This window comes from Arachis duranensis, chromosome 6, assembly GCF_000817695.3.
Source record: "Arachis duranensis cultivar V14167 chromosome 6, aradu.V14167.gnm2.J7QH, whole genome shotgun sequence".
In the NCBI taxonomy this organism is placed as follows: Eukaryota; Viridiplantae; Streptophyta; class Magnoliopsida; order Fabales; family Fabaceae; genus Arachis; species Arachis duranensis.
Genome location: NC_029777.3, coordinates 3,359,162 through 3,381,081, shown reverse-complemented (window position 1 = coordinate 3,381,081; position 21,920 = coordinate 3,359,162). Strand labels below are relative to the sequence as shown.

The 21,920-nt window shown below is 31.8% G+C and overlaps 1 protein-coding gene across 7 annotated transcripts; it reads right to left on the bottom strand.

Annotated features, from left to right (window-relative positions):
- Positions 1–8,547: 8,547 nt before the first annotated feature.
- On the bottom strand, positions 8,548–21,361 carry LOC107492005 (uncharacterized). 7 transcript variants are annotated; one of them, XM_016112954.3, is made up of 32 exons: positions 20,899–21,361; positions 20,046–20,133; positions 19,797–19,905; positions 19,175–19,273; positions 18,880–18,922; positions 18,327–18,398; positions 18,130–18,225; positions 17,770–18,000; positions 17,183–17,366; positions 16,593–16,704; positions 16,392–16,478; positions 16,156–16,294; positions 15,908–16,004; positions 15,741–15,803; positions 15,512–15,621; positions 15,076–15,180; positions 14,749–14,825; positions 14,346–14,421; positions 13,635–13,856; positions 13,006–13,077; positions 12,631–12,702; positions 12,483–12,547; positions 12,315–12,417; positions 12,109–12,240; positions 11,735–11,878; positions 11,448–11,555; positions 11,277–11,327; positions 11,127–11,204; positions 10,930–11,043; positions 10,563–10,759; positions 10,121–10,190; positions 8,548–9,554 (listed from the first exon to the last, which is right to left on the bottom strand). In XM_016112954.3, exons 1-32 carry the CDS (start codon positions 21,025–21,027, stop codon positions 9,366–9,368), a joined length of 3,534 nt encoding a protein of 1,177 aa, XP_015968440.1. In that variant the 5' UTR covers positions 21,028–21,361; the 3' UTR covers positions 8,548–9,365. The 7 variants fall into 7 exon arrangements, 3 of the variants coding, with proteins under 3 accessions (XP_015968440.1, XP_015968441.1, XP_052118840.1); XM_016112955.3 differs by lacking the exons at positions 19,797–19,905; positions 20,046–20,133; positions 20,899–21,361 and adding an exon at positions 18,704–18,767 and having other exon boundaries at positions 19,175–19,237; XR_008010558.1 differs by lacking the exons at positions 8,548–9,554; positions 10,121–10,190; positions 10,563–10,759; ... (1 more) ...; positions 11,127–11,204; positions 11,277–11,327 and having other exon boundaries at positions 11,735–11,871.
- Between the last annotated feature and the right edge of the window lie 559 nt (positions 21,362–21,920).

Genomic DNA, 21,920 nt, shown 5'->3' with positions numbered 1-21,920 from the left:
TATATGTAGCTTCTTGTCATATCAAATCATCAACAATGCGTGTTATTATTATTATTGTTGCTGTTTTTGTTTGATTACAATGAAATTTTACTATGCCATGTGCATTTTCAACTTGCACTGTGAACTGTGAACTCTTTCTTTTTGAGTCATATATACAATCATTCAAACTTATTACAATTGATGCATTTAACTTGTTTTGGATATATACCCAAGTTTTTTACTTTCCGTTACTTCACCATCCTTCATTTTAGTTTATTCTATTTTTGTGTGTTAGCTAAAACTGCCGGTTTTCCTCCTCTAATCTATTCTCTTCTTCCATGCACATACATCCATGTAGGGTGGCAAGTTTAATATCATAAACATTTCTTTAACCTCAAGATTTAGTGATATATTATTATTATTGTTGTTGTTGTTGAAACCCTAACAGAACTACCATATATACTAACTGGAGAAATACTTAACTAGATAAAATTAAATGAGACATACATGTTATATTTTCACTAATTAGTTACTAATATAAAATATATATTAAAAATAAATTAATTATATATAAATATATAATGGCTAATTTTGATATATATGTAGTATTTTTAATTTGTACCAAAGGAGATATATAGTATAAATACAACTTAATAAAACATCATAATAGTCAGTAATAAATAATCTGTAAGTTACATATCAATTTACTATTGAAGATTTGAAATTAGCAAAAAAACTCACGAGCTTAATATAATTGGCCGAATGGGGTTAGGTATTGTATATTAGTTTAAAGATGATATTATTGTGAAATCAGTGTGAGACAGTGAGAGTGTGATGAGACAAAGTCTAGATTATCTTCTTTATCATATCTGCCAGCTAATTAAAAATGGGAATCTCAAAGGGGAATTGATTTGTTTGGAGAATAATAATTCTTGACAATAAGGGCAAAGCTATATTTGCCTAACCCCCTTAATTTGGATGGAAAAGCGTAGGCTTATCATGATGGTCTGTCTCCTTTCTGGGAATATATATGGGTTAGGTAATCTTGGATAAGAGACATCATTATATATATTCTAATATACATTATCAAGCCCAATGTATTTACCCTTGGTTTCTGATGCAAAATTAAAAAAAAAATGTTTGTTTATTTAAGCTTTAAAGCGACAAGAGCTTGACTAATGATGATGATGATGATACATGATTATCGTCACTTTCAATGATTCTCTTAACAGTCTACTTCTTAGACTTAATTAAATCAGAACAATCTGAGTTTTATCTTTTCTTCATCAACCCTTCTACATAATTAAATTAAATCCGCCTATATATTTATATACGTAATGATGCTCCTACATGAAAACAATTATTATATGATAATATGAGAAACGAAAATATTTAATAACAAAACAAAATTAGTTAAAAAAACAGTTAAAACTTATTTTATTTAGGATTAATTAATTTTAGTAAAAAATAATAAATATTAAATAAGAAAAATTATAGTTATTTTTTTATTTTTCTAGCATTAATAAAAACAGGTTTGGAATTGAAGTTCTCGTTAAACGTACAGAAATATGCCAAAAATCATACTCAGTAATTATTTAAGTATAGAGTAAAGTATTGTTTTTGTCCTCGACGTTTGGAGTAAGTTCTAAAGTTGTCTTTAACGTTTCAATCATTCTATTTAAGTTTTCGACGTTTCAAAATTGATTTAATGTTGTCCTACCGGATCCGTTAACAGAATTAACGACGGGACAAAATTGAGATAATTTTGAAACGTTAAAAACTTAAATAGGACGAAAACATTGGGGACAAAAACGATATATAGAAATAAATTTTAATTTTATCCTTCAATAATATCAATTTTTTACTGTACATAATATTTAAATATTTTTTAATCATATCTAAATAAATTACAGTTAATCACGTTACATAAATATGCCAAAAATTATACTGAAGTAATTATTTAAGTATACTATGTCTTTGCCAACGTTGATGGAAAAAAGAGGGAATAAAACTTCCAAAGTATGAAACCCTAATCAGAATCGAACTTGTGTATTTCTTATATCAAATCTACTATATCTATATATATAATCAGTTGGATGTGTTGATATATTATGAAAAGATAAAATTAATATAATCTTATTACTAAAACATAAATTTATAAGAAGACTTGCAAAACATCAATTAGAAGAGTTAATTAAATAATGGAGGCAATCATAACAACAATTAGAGCAGGTAAAGATAAGATGGCAAGAAAACAGTAAAATTATTAACTATTAAGGAACATTTTGATACATGTAACTGATTTATTCATATACAAGAGTAGTTACAATAAGATATTATGGAATTATTTGATTCATTTGTGAAAAAAAGGAGCGTGACATATAGTGTTAAAAATGACAGAAATATTGTGGAGACAATAAAAATTATCTCAAATTATTCCAAAGTTGTTTTATTATATATTTATTAATTATTTCTAAAATAAATACATAATATTAAATGTAATAAATATGTAATTTTAAATACTATATACATAAAAGTATAAATATTAAGTTAAATAAGGTAATTTTAAATTATTGTCTTTCGATTATTGTTCTAAAAATAATTATGGAATTAATTAACCATTGAACTCTACAAATTATTGAAGCTGATAAATTTGCATATACAGCTTTAGTTTTGATGTGTCATGTATGATGTATCCTATCGTCACAAAAATAAAAATCAATGATCCAACCTATGATAAGAATGTATATATACTGTTCATTTTGACTTGTTTTGCATCTTGCAGAGAGTTTAACAAGCTTTTTCCAGGGACTTTTCAGGACCCTTTCCAAAGTTCCTTCTTATTCGATATACTTAATATTAAATCTAATGGATACTGTTTACCCTTTTTAATTAAATTGTTTCTTTCTTTAAGGTACAAAAAACTGACCATCTTTATTATATGAAAGAATTTTCAAGTGTTTTTAGAATATCGGTGTTTTATTAATTTTAACGGGTAATTTTAATTAATATATTATATATATTTTTATAATTCAATGATTAAAATGCTAATATTTCAAAAACACTTGAAATTCTTTCTATTATATAAATTGAGCTGGTGGAATTATGATTTTCTAAAAAAAAAAAAAACCTTAAAAAATCCCGTATGGTTTGATTTATTTATCTAAAAGCTATTTGAGAGTGGTATATATATTACTAATTATTAAAAAAAGAAAGTATGGATAGCCAATGAAATATTTGTATAATACGTACAATGGAGGTTTAGGGAGTATTAGAGATATAACCATTAGTGTTATCTTTTTACATCAGTATAAATTTTTGGAATGAATGGTATCATAACATGATATTAGAATGTTAGATCCGTAACATAAGGTTAACACAAACACTGCCTAGTCCGAAACATGACATAAAGTCCGTTGGCAAAGCAAGATTATTAAGGCGACTTTAAAATGATTTTAGTTTTAAATAATACAAAAGTTACTTTATTAAAGACTCCAAATCAAATCAAATAAATATTTTAAATTATTAAGGAAAAGATTTACTCTAACTTATTAGTGTCGACCTAACAATTAAATTCATCAAATACTTGCTAAAATATTTATAAATTGTTAAAAGAAGTTGTATTTAATTTAAAATCATTATGATGTATGGATATAAATAAAGCTGATTAGGTGGTATATAACTCATGGCAATATTTTCACTAGTTAAATATAATTTTTTTTTTTCCGGAAAAAGATTGTCACTTCTGAATTTCAGTATATATGAATTTGAGTCTGTGTTAGCGACTTCCATAGTTAAATAGTCAATAACACAAGCAAGATACGAAAGAGCATGAAATTGCCAGTTGTTTGATCAGTACGTACGTTGAGATTTTTCAATTAGGAAATGAATCAATGAATTTTTTTTTGTAATGTTCACGATATTTTTTTAGTTCGACGACTCATAGACTAATTTTATTGTCAATTTGAGTTTTATTTTTAAAAATTTATTTTTTATTAATGAATTGTTATATACACACAAGCCAAAGAAGTATCAATGTTAAAAGTTGAAATTTTAGAACAGCGATATAGAGTGTGTTTGGAAAACACGTTGGGGAGGAGAGAAGTCCGTTTGAGCTTCTTAAAAGTTTCACTTTGATGTTTGTCAATTTTTATCTTTGTGAACGCAGAATTGATTTTGCCTCTTAACCCACGTTTAGGAGAAGCTCAAATTTGTAGCTTCTGCGTTTCACGTTTCACGTTTCATGTTTAGGAGAAGCTAAAATATTTCTTTTTTACCATCCCTCCCCTTCATTTTCTTCTATAAGAATGATACTAGTAACTATTATCTTCACAGTCATTCTTTGTAGTTCTTCCTACTTCTTCATAATTTTTTAGTTCCATTTTTTTCATCAAAATCGTTTAGATTTATTTCAATCACTAACAAATTGAAATTTTTTTATTTTTATTTGATTTTATTCATATGAATTTTATTTACGTTTTATGGTATTTTTTTTGTTCACATGATATATGTTGTTGGTTTTATGGAATTTTTATTATTTCTTATCTGTATAATTTTTTTCTATTCTTTGATGTACTCTATTTTTGTTTTGTATTTTTTTTTTTATTCTGAATTTGTAAAATTTGTAATTGTAATTGTAATTATTATATACTATGTTTATTATCAAAATTTTGAATAATATAAATTATGATCCTATAAAAAAAGGACAAAATAAATAAAAAATTAATTATAAGTAACAATAGAGTCATAAATAATAAAAATTTATAGTCTAAAATAATACTAAATTAAAGAGTACTGACGATACTAAAAAAAATTATAAAATATTTTCTTTTTGTGTGACATTATAAAATTTATAGTACTCTCTTTTATATTTTTATTTTTTATTGTATTTATTTTATTTATATGATAAATATTTTTTATATTATTTTTTATAGTATTCTGATTTTGCAGGTATATAAAATTGATGTCTATTTTAGTAATTTTTCATCTAAAAGTGATTTTGAGTAGTATAATCCAAACAATATTTATTTTACACGTTAACCCAAACTAATTTATCATCAAAATCAATTTTACAAAATCAATTTTATGCAAACTCTGATTTACAAACTGTAATCCAAACACACACATAGTAATATTACACACATGTACGTTACTATGAATATGTATTTTGTGTGATGTATGTAACACTAAACACATGTGTATATCATGTATTTTTTGTGGAAGTATAAAAAATCAATGAAATATTTGTATAATGTGTACAATAGAAAATTAAAGATGTTTGATTTAATATTAGAGATATAATTATTAGAATTACTTTTTTTCATCGGCTTAAATTTTTAGAATAAATGATTTCATGACATAGTATAGAGTTTTAAATTCGAAAGGGTTAAAATTTCAATAAGGTAAATTATAGTCGATAACAACAATCATTTGAGCACCACATTTTCTTTTCACTAAAAATTTCTTAGCAACCATTTTACCAATAAAGAAAGAGTATTTATGAAAAGAGAGTGGAAAAATAAAAGAAGAAATAGTTTGGCATTGGAGGGAAAAGTAGGGTTTGGGTATGAAATGACATGAAATGACCGATCGTACAAGTATAGCGCAATCAACGGTCAACCCTTTGAGGGTGCATCACACTTTCTATTTGTGTGATTCCACGTGCACATCGTACTCCCTGTCGGCTAAGTGGACTACCTCGATCCACGAGCCCCACTTTCTCGATTCAGATCATTTTCCAACCGTCCATTTCCCTCCTTATGCTTTTTCCTTTTTATTTATTTCTATCTTTGCTCATGCTTCATTTTTACCATTTTTACAACACTTCCACGCCAAAAATGGTAGGGGGCCACCTTCCCCTCTCTATCATTGTACTATTATTAGGTGAAAAAATTAACTATTATTTTGCATTATATATTTTATTTTATATAAATAATTAATTTAGTGATTATTTTTTAGCATATTCAATATGATTGAATTAAGTATAGTGAATTCTGTTCAAAATTATTAGAACCGTAATGACTTTTTATTTTTAATGGAGAATAAATAAAATGCATTTATTAAATTTAACGATTAAAATAAAAAAATGTGCTTCAAACAAATTTTGGATGTGCAATTAAATTGCCATTCAATTTTATGTATGGTGAAACTTCCTACCACTAAAGAAATGTGTAGTTCGTAAAAAAATTTTTCATTTTCGAAAATGTTACTTTGTAAAATTATTCCAATGTAAAATTTTTAATATAAATCTTTTAGAAATATAAAAATATTCTTCTAACCAAACATGTTCTAAAGATATACTTCTCCTTAAAGTATATAATTAATTGAGTAATGTTAAATAATTAATATATTTTTTATTTTTATCTTACATTTAGAATTTTAGACTAACAATAGCCAACTTTTCCTTTTTATTTTTGTATATACTAAAAATATACACCCTAACATTCCCGAATTAATTATCCCCAATTAGACATTGTCATTCTGGATTTTTTTATTATAAAATAAAAAATATTTATTTTTAAATAAAAATTATTCTAATTTTAATTTTAAAATTTGTTTTTTGCGTCAAGGACAAGTTCGCTACTTCCCTCGGCAAACCTTATCCGCTCTCTTCGACAAATTTTAAGTAAATTCGCCCAAATATAACATGGTCTTCTCTTAGATTTCATTTTCACTTTTTTACTCTCGTCCTCTCTTATCTTACTTTTCATTTTAACTGTATTCAATTTTTTTATCTCTTCAATTATTAGTCAATTTTAGGTTATTTTGTTCTTCTATTTTTTAATTTAATTTATTGTTCTATTATTTTATGATTTTAACTGTTTATTTAGTTAGATTAACTTTTCTTATTAGTTTTAGTTAGTTTGATAATTAGATGATATAGTTAGTTTAAATTACCATCTATTATTAGTTTAAATAATGTCAAACGATCATGTAATTATGGTAGGAGATTAATAGATGTTAGTTAATGAAAAAATTTATTATGATTATTATTTCATTTGAACTAATTATAATTTAGAGTAAAATTATAGTTTATGGTCTAAGTATTTAGAGTATTGAGATTTATTTCAATGTGTTTGATAATAAACTAGTTAGTTTTAAATTTTTTTATTTAGATTATTGTTTCATTTGAATTTATTATGGTTTAGAATAAAATTATAGTTTATGATTTAGGTTTTACATTTATTTCGAATATGTTTGATAAAACGCTAGTTAATTTGAAATTATTTTATTCTAATTTATTCTATTATAGTATAGTCTCATGTCGTAAAACATGTTAGAATACGAGAATACCCTTTATAAATGAGATCAGATTGTCCATATTGCTGGCAGAGTTGGCCGAATGGTATACTTTATAACTTATGTCTTTTATATGTTTAAAATTTGTCTTATTACTTGTGACTTCCGTTTTGTCTAACTGGTTGATTTTTTTGGTAGGATCCTCGAGTCTTGTGTACAAGAAGGAATTTACTACAATGGTTGTCCATACAGATTAGGACACACCTTAGACGAACAGGATTTGAGCATGTGGCATATATGCTAGAGTAGGACAAATGATTGGGCATTGGTCTCTGCTTTGATCGAGAGATGACGACTTGAGTCCCATACTTTTCACTTGTCCTGTGGAGAGATGACTATCACCCTACAGGACGTGGCGTATCAGTTGGAACTCAACATTGATGGAGATCCAGTCAGCGGCTACATCGGTGGGCGGGAGCAGTTTTATTATGGACACTCTATTGAGGACGTTTGTCAGTAGCTGTTAGGTGTTGTTTTGAGCCCCCATGATAGACAATCACAAAACAAGTGAACTATCAATCTTACTTGGTGTCGCGATATTGTTTGCGAGCAGTTGGAGGAGTACCCGACGGAGGAGCGCCTGCTGCATTACACCAGAAGACACATCATGCAGATGATCAGGGACACTTTGTTTCCGAATACCTCTGACTCTTGCATACACATGAGGTGATTGCCTCTATTGGATGACCTTGGTCGATGTGGGAGTTTGTCATGGGGTTCAATTGTAATATGACGTATGTCCTCATCATCACGTAACCGATGTAAAATCTTAACTAAACCATCATCAAATAAAAAAAAATAACAAAACAATAATATTCAATTGTAATCTATGATATACTTTTTGTAAAACAAAGTATTATCTACTTTGGACAAATATTTGTACTAAAATTTTTTTATTCTTTTCATTTATTGTTGACCAACAGTATGCAATATTAAATCCTTCAATGCTGTTAGACTTTCTTCATGTAGCATATATACAAATATTAGTTGAGTAAAACTAAGCACGATAGATTTTTCTTAATCATATACTATTTCACCATCATAATAAATGGATAATAATGAAATTCCAACATTGTATAGGATAAATAAAAGATGAAAATAAAAAAAGAAGAATGAATTACTAGTAATGATTTTATTGACTGATTAGCCTTAGTAGGATTTATTGAACAGGCACTCTAAAATTTGCCGAAGAGAGTGGCAAACCTTGTGAAAATGACAAGGTTCGTTGAGCAGAGGGGCAAACTTGCTCCTAACACCAAAAGAAAAATTTGGATCTTCGCAATTAAAGTTAAAATAATTTTTATCTGAAAATAAAGATTTTATTTTATAATAAAAAAAATCCTAGACATTCTCCTTTTCTTTGTCAATAACTTCAAACAAGTCTTGTTTGTAGGGTGTTTCCAGTGCATGGCCCCAACGTAAGGATTGTCCACGATGAACAGCTATTTAACCCCAGATAATTACTTACCATAGTGGAGCATTGTAGTTTACTTATCACGAAAAACCGCAAAATTCAATATTCATCATGAATAATTACACAATTGCAGTTAAAAAGTTACAGCTATACAAATTGTGCTTCTTGAGATGAAAAAACACCAAAAATAAGATGGTGGCATTAGTATAGTTGTTACAGGTGCATAAAAGCTCAAGTATGCAGAAACACGGAACTGGTTTAACATCTCAACAGATCAGAACAGAATGTGCTTTTCTTCACAAACATGAAAGGTTGAATAAAGAAAACCCCTCCAATCGAATCTTAGACTTGAGTAACATATCTACACAACAATGCAATTCGCCAAGAAGAAAATGGCATCACAAGCCATTATGCCAATAAGTTGGTACTCAGATCTTTAAAGAGCCTTGATGCTTTCTTTCATAGTCTCTGACCAACATAAACAACCAGCTTTTGCCTTTGGAAACAACCGGACGGATCTGAGTAAACAGAATGCGCACTGCCGATATGATGGATGTTTCAATTACTCCACAAAAATTATATCTGACGAGCTTCTCTCTCCGGTGGTTTGTTTCAAATGTGAATGTCAACTCATTCTTTGAAGCATTATACAACAGAAGTCATACACGGTTGATCACATTGTCCTTAGAAATCCACGAACTTCAATCAGGAAGCTACTAAGATTTTTCCTAAATCTCTGAGAATTTATCCTATCAAGGGAGGAAGAGAGCTGATTTGCAGATGTTAGTGTGTGCAATGCATTTGCTAGCCTTGATCTGAGCGTTGGATTTGTTTGTCTTTCTATCAAATCATTGCCTAATTTCTGTCAAAAAATTCACCCAAGACAGAGACATCTCAGGAGCGTCTAGTAAAGAATGAACACACAACACACAGAGAACAGGGGTGGGGGCACATTGTGATAATATTTAGTAATCGGTAATAGAGAGTACATGCCGACTTTCAATGGGAGTTCCTGCATATAATGATAACTCGAAAATAATAAATATTAATAAAAAACATAGCATTTAAGGAATGAGTTTAATTTTGATGCACTGACAATGTATAACGTTTTACAGAGTTATGCAATCTTATCTATTCTTTTGGATGATGATTCACATGGTCAATATAAAAAACAATTCTTTTTACTGATGTGGCATTATGTTATTAGATTCACGTGTAAAACTACTTTCCAATGACTGTCCATCAAAATTAAATTCTTTAAGGAATTCATGCGATTAAGAGGTGTTTATAAGAATATCAAACAGCGAGCGTTGATTTATCATCCTTGCTCATGCTCATCTTAATTTACGCATTTTAACCAAAATGGGCACTTTTAACCGAAAAAGTTTGCAGCGAATACTATACGAAATGCAAGTTTGAGAAGCATACCTGATACAGGCTTTGCTCACAAAGAATTAGTGGAAGGAGAGCATCTGCTGCCACACTGGTTAGATCAGAACTGAAATAACAAACCAATACTAAGCTAATTTTGGAATGGTTTTACCAATACAAGGTATTTGTGAGAAACCATGCTCACAAGTCTGAAATACTGAAATTATGTTCTTTAAGGTCAGGCAGAATGTATATATAAATTCATTTGATGGTCTATCGTCATTTCTACAAACAATGTGAGACTGAATGGAAGGTGCCATAGATTCAAATGCAACTGACCTCCATTCAAATATATTCATTCTATGGATAGATTCAAGTCATGCAGTAACAAGATCATAATTACATTAATCATTCTATGCTTGCAGAGATAAACACAAGACACAATCCTTTGTTAGGGAACAGGCTTTGGAGGAAGGAAATGTTTTGTTTGAACTCTCACCTATAGTCCTCGAAAAGGAGCAATTGCAGCAATGAACGAAGGAACCGACTCAAGAGGCCTTCTTGGAAATTCCCATTCGAATCCTTAAGACCCGTGGCATGTGTGCCCAAGCCTATGTTACCGTTACTCGTCTCCTTGTAGTGGTAAGAAGCAAGAGCTTGCAGAGCTCTCAGACACTTGGTAACCACATCTGCATCCTGCAAGAAAGTAAGGCATGCAGATTTGCCACAAATTCTAATTACAACCATTATATGAAATGCAAAAGAATTATTTGGATTTGGAAATACATATATAGTAGAGAACATATCGCTTGTTTTCAACACAAGAAATTCATAAAGGACAGTGAATGGTATGTCACGTATATTACCTGATGGTGGAGGCCAAAGTCAAGAGTTCCAAGTATATGAGCAAAGGCTTCATTATTTAGTTGTGCAAAAGTTTCAGGATAAACCTCCAACACATGTGAAAGGAGAGAAAAATACTGCAAATTAATCATTAAAGTATCAGCTTTTGATCAAATAATCACTACAGCAATTTTTCCACGTTGATGGATGAATATCTTACATCATGACAAAGTTTGGGATATTTCAGGAGGTCCATAGAAATCAGTGGTGTAACTATGTGAAGACCAAAGTAAACCACCTGTAAGACCCAGGTATCAGAGTTTGACTAGTAAATTTATATGAAATAGTTTAATAATAATAATAATAATACCTGAGATATGTTAGTGCCTTGGATCTCAATTGAATCTGACGAGAAATCAATCTGGCACATTAAGTATTTTCAGTTAAGCAGGCCAAATGCTAGGTAGGAGTATGAGAGACAGGTATATCCTTTTGCAATGGTTGACCTAGCTAATATACACACACAAAAATAAAAAAATACCATGTCTTTAGAGCAAAGACTTGAAAGAAGTTGAAGAAGAGCACGCAAATCTTTATACATATCCGTTTTTGCCTCACTAAGTAAGCTGCTTGAAAGACTTATTGATATCTGACAAAAGGAGCAAAAATACACTTGATCTGAGTATGAGAGAAAGTTACAAGTCTAACTAATACAAGATTTTCATCCAGTAACAAGTTCATCAACAAGTCAAATTTTCGTCCTATCCCAAAGTATTTGTCCATATAAGAACCAATATATTACATAATTGATAATAAAACAAAAAATACCTTGCCAATATTGTGAGATGAATATAACTGAAGCAAACGCATGCAGAAATTAACAACAGAAGCAGTTTCTTGCGCCTCCAAGTATGTAATTTGTCCATCAACCCAATCAACTACAAATTTGAGTAGCAGATAGACAACTGCAGACTAAGCAATAATTACATATAAGTACAGTGAAAGATGTCAGAAACATGGAAGTTCATACACATTTGCTAAACTAAAAATATGATGGATTAATAGTAAGGAATATGAGTAACTTAGAAAGCGGACATTATAAGGACAATAAACAAATTATCACCGACAGTCATAGAAATCACGCTTGTCAAGAGCATAAAAATATCAAAATATGGCAAGGTATCAAAAAAAGTGAATGCTACCTCATGTTTATATACTTCAAGAAGAACAAGAATGGGATTCATTACAGAGAACCCTAGCTCAAAAATAGCCTTCTGAGTTCGAGGTTCAGAAGCACTAGCAGCTCCACGCAGACGTTCTAACATGCAGCTGACCTACAGATATCAGTGATTATATTGGAAAACTATTCACATAAAGATGAGAATTAAATAAATGCTTGTGTCCTCACCGATAGGAGGATATCCGGCTGTTGGGCAATACTTTTAAAATTACTCTTGCTGGACATCTCCACTATATATGTCGCAATATGACCCATGAGATTCCTCACATACCTTCATATAAATTTAGTGTCAGGGAAGTTGTAAAGTCACAAAATAATGCTGCAGCAGATACTCACTGGCTTGATGTGTCCAAATTTCTCATGCCTGAAGCTGAACGAACAAGTGTTTGTGCAAGTGACCGCTGAAGGAAAAAACAGAAGGCATTTACACCACAACATATGGCAACAAATCAGCTGGGATGTGCAAGTTTAATAAAGTTCTTACCTGATGAGCAGTGTCCAAAAGGAACAAAGTCTTTTCTGTGGAAAATGCAGTTGCTAGTTCATTCCATGAATTCTGCCCAAGATATTAAAAGTTCAAGACAAACATGCCAAGGTAATATTTACTTCTTTTGTTCTTTTTTTTTTTAAACAATATTTACTGTTTTTAAGTACCGAGTGCCATAAAATTAGAGGTTTAGTGACTATAGTCAAAGTTGAAGGTCGTTGAAAGCATTGGAACATGACCATTACTTCTAAGATAATTGGAAATTTAGTCTCTCATATCTTCCAAACACTTGTACAGAGCATAACAGAAAACGAGTCTGAGAGATAAATCCAGTTTCCAGAGATAAAATTATACATGCAATTGTTGGCTCACCAGTGTAACAAGATGAATGCATATATGCTTTTGCTGAACCAGTGAATGAAGTAACTGGTAGCAGGTAATGCCCTGCATAAAAATAATACAAAAGAATAATGCAAGATAGTTTACTATTATTGCAGTAGTGTTAACATAGATAAACTTGCAGAGCTTATGATTGAAATATTAAATTTCAGAAGGGAAAAAGAAAAGGCAAAGATACATATTAAGTCGATAATAATTGGAGTATTTGCTTCAAGTGCAATTCACACACCTCCAATGTTAGATTTTCAGAAAAGCATGTTTTGGGGGATATAGTTAGGTGTTTGGCCTCAATTTGGTGTAAAACTCAAAACATTTTGAGGGTTTTTTTCCCTCAAACATGTTCAATTTTGAAAAAACTATCCTTCATAGTTTTCTCTTTTGTTTCGCTTTACTCATGTAAGGAGATTTTGTCCTCTAATCTTATATTGTTCTTTTCTTCTTAATATTCTTTGTTTATCAATAAAAGGAAACAAACTACAGGTATATCCACCTGCCCTAATCTGTCACCAAATTGCATAAAAAGATTTGAAGAATTGTTCAATATTACTTTATTTAAAAGAGTATTTGAAAATATTAAAATGATGTGAGTTTTAAACTCAAACCTGAAGATCCTTTTCCCCTGGATATGATATAAGTGTGACCAAGGATACTCGAACAATAATATCAAGGACGGGTTTTCCTTGGTTATGCTCTCCAAAGAAACTAAGCAAAGCCTTTTTTGAACTATGCTCGGGATGATGACCTGAATCCAAGATTTTGTCCCCATTCCCATCGGAAGACATCAAATATGTACGTGACCACCGTGCAAGGAACCATATAAGTGACTGGCATTGATAAACAATAAAAAGGGAGTGGGAAGTTAAACACATCTGTTGAAGAAAAGAATTACAGAAACTGCAAAATGCAGTATCAGGCTCAGCATCAATATCATCTCACTTCAAATAAATAACTTCGTAGTGACAATAAGAGTGAGAAAACTAGAGAAAGACTCGGAGGATCTTAGACAGAGGTTTTAAAACTGTCCTCCCTCAGACAACTTAAAAACATTAAACACATAAATGGCTTATTCATATGCAACCAATCGAGGTAAAGAGTAATTTCAGCTTAGCCTTGAAAATTTTCAAGTTGTTTAACAGTAAGTCTTGGCATTTTGAAAACAAAAGAAAGGGAGAAAGAAAGGGGGGGGCAAAGATACAGTCTAGGACTGAAATAAAGCCAAGGCAGCACAGCACCATATCCAGATTTGACGACAATAACAAATACATAGAAAATGAATGTATACTGTATAGGACAAGATAAATAGCATTTGTTACCTCCATAAGTCGGGGACTAAAAACTGATGATCTCATTTCCGGATTTTGGCACTGCTCAGCAAATTTTATGATTGAGCTGCATTGATTAGGAAAATAAATATTTTATGGTTGGACAATTGGGTTAAAATCATATCAAATCTTATCAGGATTTCAAATTCCAATTCTTCCATATCCAAGGAAGAATTCATACCTTAAGCCAAACCAGTTCTTCAACTCAAAATTACAAGTTAAGGGCCACATACATGTACATGTGCACAAAAACAAACCCCAAATGCAAAAGGACAACAATTTTAAAATGGCCTAACCAAGAAACAAGGGCAAAAATGGCCGAACACTTTGTATTAACTGAATACGAAAAGGTTTATGAGAATTCCCAAATCAGACGAGCGGAAAAGAAATTTACCTGGAAAGTACTATAACAGGATGTTTGTCTGCTTCCATGGCATTAACAACAAATTGGGTTTGTATAGCATTCGGAACCTAAATATATCACAAGGCACATTAAATTAAAACTTGAATCACACATTACTGCCAACATTTAATATGATAAGAAATAAAGTTTGAAATATAAAGTAACTTTGAAGAACCTTTTTCTCCAAAATAAAATAAAAATAAAAATCCGTTGAGCGTTTGCTCCTTATTAGGATATTTTTTATATTAAAAAAATGCAGTACTAAAGGCTGGTTCCAAGTGAAATTTAAAAAATAAGGAGAAAATAAAATCCACATACCAGAGGAATTTCCCCTTCCCCTTCATCTGCAATTACATGCCCAATAATCAACAATAATGAATAAAGTTCTTCCATAGTTTCAGTCAAGTCAACTATTCCCCGTCCCTACAATGAAGTGAATAATTTTGAGTTATGAAAATAATTCACAGCTTAGCAGAAAATATTATGGATGGTGAGTATAATACAAGCAGAAAAAGATGGAACAATATATATAAGAGCAAGTCTGAGTGGAATGAGCTGGTGTTACAGTGTTAGCATCGTGATATTTTCTCCCTTTATACAATCTAAAAGTAAATTTGATTTGTCTACCTCCTGTACAATGGTTTCCTTTGATAATTTATTCTTAATCACAAAAGGCCAACATCTCAATATCTGAGATCTGAACAACCACCAATTTGAATTTTTGTAGTCTAAATAGGTAGGAGAATAGATAAACCTGATTTAGGCGTGCAACCCGCTCAGAAAACACTCCATGGAGCAAGGGAATTGTAACGTCAACAGAAGCTCTAGCAATAAGAGAATAGGAGCTTAACCTTTCATCCATGGCTGCAAAGACAATATTAATGTAAAAAGGAAAACAGGAAAACTCATCAAGCTCCAACATAACATATGTTTTACCGCTGAAATTCAGCAGTGATAGTCTTTGCATAATTCTTGTTCCATACCAGATACAGAAGCGTGAAGATAGTCTGCATCGCCCTCATCATTAAATGCTGATGCGGAGGCCACTAAATTAAATGAAAAAATCACATCAGCATAACTATACGATGAAAAAGAAGCAAGTAAAACAAGAAAATGACAAAGCAATATACAAAGTTGTATATAAAGTTACTTCTAAGCTCGCATTCTACAATGAAACCAAAGAGATTTGCTGCAGCTTTTATCCCTTCAGATGGAAGCAAAGCATTTGCAGAGATCATATTTATTGGCTGGAGAACAACAAATATTTCAGTTTGATGATCAGAACTAAACCTCCTTTATTCAAGGACAGAAAGAATCTTATTAAGGTAACAAGTAACATTAAAATAATAATAATAATAGAAATTATAAAAGAAAAGATGTTCTATTTTAACTTAGTACCGTAAGAAGGGCAGTCCAAGTATCCAACAAGACATCACGTGCTTCCCAGCTCCAAGTCTCCTCATCAGTGTTGCTAGTCATTAGGACTTTAATTACTTCCGACATCAACATTGACAAAAATGTAAGAGTACCAAAGGGCCTGAAATATCGAAGGAAAAAGTTTGTTCACATCAACTCAATTACAATTAAGTTTAACAATGAAAAAACCAGAAAAAGAAATTGCAATAAAAAATAACCTCATAGGCTTTAGGAGATCATCAAACACATAGGGAGTTGCTACATGTGCAATAGCTAATAATGCACGGCAACCATCAAGCATCTCACTGAATGAAGCCAGCACCAATATAGGGTCAAATATAAATAATTAAAAGTTTTGAGGGGTTGAGATTTGCGTTTGTGCATTTGTGCAGGTGTACTATACAGATGATCCCCCATACCTTTCACTTTTCCCCGATTCAATAGCTCTTGAAACAGCATCAGGAGGATCGACCCACTCTATTATCCCAGATAAGAGTTGCAGAAGGTGCTGCTCATGCATTTTCACATCATCTAGATCACAATACAAAAAACTCAAACTTTAATCATGGTTCTCCACAAGTTAGGAAGATACAGGGAATTGAGTCCCTATTGCTAATCAGAGACCCCCTTTAACAACGACTAATTATCTAGCAAAATCAGGCAGTATGAATAATAGTTTGAAACTTTGAATTAACTAATATTCACATACTTGCATAAGATTATTTTAAGAACTGAAACAGTAGCAATCTAGCAGCCCTGCCTACTGCTTGAAGCCAAGCCCAATCTCTAAAGTGTCATCCCATACTTTCCAGTCCAAAAGACAATCCCGTGTGTGTGGAACAAGAGGGAAAGTTTATAGAAAGGGCCAATTACTTTACTTTAACACCTTATCAAGGATGATCTTACCATCCGCACAACAACCCCACACCTCAGTAAGTCCATCATTTAAAATAACAAGCATCAGAAAGATATGTAAAATATTTATCAACTTGAACATAGAGGGGGATACCAGAAGCAAATACAGCTCCTGTCAAAGAACAAAACTGTACGATTAGCTTTCGGGCAGAAACAGCAATTGGGCAGTCAAGCCAGTAGCCTTCACATGAAAATTTCTTCCTCAATGCTGAATATAAACTCAAAAGCCATCCAACATGACCACTTGATATTAATACATCACGCCAATCTGAACCAGGCTGCAGATAAGCATAAAAAAAATAATAGAGTCAGCAATAGCAAACTAATTGCACAAAATTTCTCGTTATGACTTAAATCATAGTTTTCTTCTCTTAAGCATGGCAGCAATAGAGATAGCAAGAGGATCAGCCTGCCCTGATAAACCTTGGGTTAGCCAAAACTAGGGTGGGGTAGGTTCATCATTCTAAAAAGATCAGTTTGAAGGTCACCCCATAAAGGGATAACAATATTAAACATGGTCAATAATGAAGTTGAAAAATAAAATAAAATGAATTGGTGGGTTGATTGCCATGACACAATACAATCGATCGGTTAAACTGTTTAACCCACCAAGTTTGGCACCATGTTATCTTTTGTTCCACCAAGGCATATTAATTCATTAAAGGTAAACCAACTTCTAACCTGCACTAGGTGATATTCAGACCTTCTAGGAGAATCCCCGTCTTGCCTAATTCCAGCAGAGAATACATTTACTTTTGTATCATTAGTATTGCAACGGAAATCCCAATTAAGAATCTGAAGCATTAAATCCAGTGCTGCAGTGCAAACTTTAACCTCGGGAACAGCATAGTCAGATTCAACAATCTTGTTTGTGACACTTGAAGCAGCTTCTTGTGTCCAACGGTAGAATATCTAAAATAAACATGAGCCAGGTAAACAAAAGAAATACTACATTAATGCTAAAGAAAATAAAGATGACTAAGATGAATTAGAGAAACTTCAAGTGATTTGCAGAAAAGAGACTAAATATATTAGAAAGACCTTCAAGTAGTCTAGCTCAAGTGACCTCCTACATTGCTCATGGAATTCCCTTGGAAGACCCATAGCACTTGAAGTGGATGGAGAAAATTCAGATACCTATAAAAGAATATAGATACAAAGAAAGCAGGTAAGATTAACACTTGAAACAATAAAAAGAAATCTCCCGACATTATGTGACGAAGTCCAATATTAAATACCAATGATTCAAGGAATTTGATTCCAGCAAACTGCACATCAACGCCATGAATGCCCAAAATAGCTTGGTTCACCTGAAGTATATAAAACTGTCAGGCATGAGAGACGAAAGTTTCCAAGCAAATTAAAAAACTGAATGGATATACAAACAATATGTGCAACGCAGAAGAAAAAGCAGAAAAACCAGATAACAGGAGGAAAATGGAAAAGTAAGCAAACAAGAAGAGCATTAAGTTATACTAAGTAGGGCAAATTACAATACGGGATATCCTGCAGAATAAACTTAGCATCACAAAGGAATAATGGATATTAAATGTTGCAACCCCAAACCAAGACAGCAAACAAATATTTTCTATCCAAAGAAAAAGACCCAACCTACCCACTCAAATTTACTCCAGTTGTCAGTCATCACTGTATCAATTCTGAGGAATTTGAACAGCCCACTGACACATTTCAAGCATGAGTACAAGGAGGCATAGGAAGAAGTCAACATGTAAAAAGAGTAACATAGTCTGAGAGAGAGCTTAAACAAAAGGGAAAAAATGAAGCTGGTACCTGATAAAAGAGCGTCTCCTTCTCTGCAGTCGTAAACTCAAGCCTATATATAGAAATCATTTGCCAAGTCAACAACATGAGACATAAATCTAACCTTAAACCTTATCCAATACAGATCTGCCAATAAAATTGCTAATTGCTATAGTACGTATTAAAAAAAAGAGAAGTAAGTTTCGTGTTATGCAATTTCAATCAGAACAAATCAAACACATGGTATATCAGTAAATTGTTTGTTTAGCAAAAGATATCTAGCATGCGCATTAGTTGGGACAACAATGATATGCAGGTCACTTACCAACCCCTTTTCATCAACTGAGCAGCCACTGAAGAAACCTTTGCTTGGACAAACACATCAGGAGAACTAGCATGTTGCATAGTATAGCATAGACAAAAACTGCACATAGTACAATATAAAACAGGAATAAGTAGCAATAGGTTTGACAGATTCTAATAGAGACAAGATCACTAGAGAAATATCCTTCAAATTATAATTATCTAATAAGTCATGAAACATACATATTTCACTCCCAGCTAATGTGGCAAGGAATTAGGAAAAAGTATACCACTTGATGTCAAAGAATACATTTGGTATCAGCAAGTAAGTGTATAAATTAGCAACCTTTGAGAAGAAATGGCACGGCAATATTTTCCTCCTTTAGAATAAAGAAGACAGTTCCAGTATCAATATTACTGAAACAACACAGTTTGGATTCTTAAGTGGTATGCATACATACACAAGATAAAACTTGTGTGGTTAATAAAATAGGTATTGTCTAAATCCTGAATTGGTTCCATCCTTATATTTGTCCTCATTTTTTGAAGGAAAAAAAAAAGCCCTAGATAACCGAAACCTCTTTCTTCTGAATCAGTACATAGAGTATTCATAAGGAAACGGGTATTCAAAGGTTTAAGCAAACCTAATCAAGCCTCTCTTATCATCAGCACTAAGAAAACCCCATTCTCTGATAGCTGCTTCCCGGATTGCTGCAGCCGCTTGAAACCTTGCAGTTGCCACCTGGGAATTTTCTGCAAAGACATCCAGAACAGTATCAGCACGATCTAACAATAATATGAATAATTTAATGAACATAAAAAGGCTGTTTGACAGAACCCAAACAGTATCCCCAAGAACCACGGATTTGTCTGTTTACAACATTTATACTTACCAAGAATGAATTTGCAAGTCTTGTATGGCTGAGAGGATTGGCCTAATGACAATATGACTGCCTCAGAAGCGGCTGGATTTATGTGCATCTGAAAACAAACACAAATGATAATATGACTGCCTCATAAGTAATTTATGTGCATAAGTTCATGTTTTATTAAATGCATGCAGAGATCCTACTACTTAACTGCACCCTCATTGATCCGAAGCAGAAAATCTCAAAGCAAAAATCATATTCAATAAAAAGTAGTGAGATTGTGGCACAACCCATTACCCAACATCTGTTACAACTTTAGAGATGTAATGAACGACAACAGGAAGAGGTTCCACGCAATTTTTGTTTACACTCAAAAGGTAGGTGCTATGCTAGCTTCCTAAACTAATCTACAATCTGTTCCCTTGCAAAGGCATGGGTTAGAAAGTTCCATGAATCTGACAGTGGGTACCATGTCGATACTTTCCTTATTAATAAATATTTTCTACTAATTAATGAAAATGATCTCAGATACAATATTCTTGCAATGTGCCTGAGTTTAGGAAACTGCAAAACTTTCTTACTATATGGGTGTACAACATTTACACTATATGATCATAGAATTTTTCTTTATCATACAGTTTATACCTCCTATTCTAACCAGAAAAGGAACTTGCTCTCCAGTAATGATAACGATAGCAACTGGGAAGAAAACACAATATAACGATCAATGAACTTTCACTCTGCCGATCTTTCATTGTATGTAAACAGCAAGCATGATTGAAAATCAGTAGTAAAACAGGTAGCACAAAAAAATGCCATTGCGAATGATTGAATCCAGTGTGACAAGACCAGAAAACGGTGAAAGTAGAAGGGGAACCTGAATGGAAGTGCAAGCTAGCTCGATGGCTTGCATGGTAGACTGAAGCTGAGCCAAATCGGAAGGTCCGGCGGCGCCGCCTCCACCACCACCACCTGCTGGTGGTGCTGCTGCTGTAAACCCTTGCATCTTTGGCGCACGCAAGGGATTCCGAGCAAACAAACAATTTGACTATTATATAGGGCTTTGAATTGAATTGGAAAGCAGCGTCGCCGATGAGGGGGTAAAGTTGGGAATTGAAATCGGGGGAAGTGAGAGTGATGAAGGTGTTGTTTAAGAATGGAGCTGAGTGGTTTATTGTTATCACACTCACTCTTCTTTCTTTGTTTTTTCTTTAACTTCCAAAAGAAGAAGAAGAGGAGTGGAGCTGAGGTGGCGAGTAATAATGTAATGAATGAGTGTGCAGGCGGCAGTAACCCAAGAAGTGCGCCGCGAGTAGGTGGTGTTGAGCGTCAAGTCCAGTTTCTTCCGCACTTCTGCTTCCCCTCCCCACCCCTCCCTTTTATTTCCACTAGATTAGTAATTAGTAAAAATTAAAAATTAATTAATTTGTTTAACGAACAATAGATCACCCTTGAATTTATAATAAATTAATAAAAATATTAGAGAATTACATAATTCATTATTTTTATCTAAAATTAATTAATATTATTTAAAAATATAAATTAAAAATATATTATTAGATTGATAGTAAAAAATGTTAATAAAAAATAGATTTAATTACTATAATTTCGTGAAATTTTCAATTAGGTTTTTATACTTTTTTTTTCTTTTTAATTGAGTCTCTACACTAAATTTTTTTTTCAATTAAGTTCTTATTAGTAGTAATTGGCTTAATTTTATAGTGACTCAAATAAAAAAAAAGAATTGGTATAGAGACGTAAATAAAAGGAAAAAAAAATGTAAGCACCCAATTAAAAAAATTTTAGTACAATGACTCAATTGAAAGAAAAAAAGTAGAGACCCAATTGAAAATTTTGCAAAACTATAAGGACTAATAGAGTAATTAAACCTAAAAAATA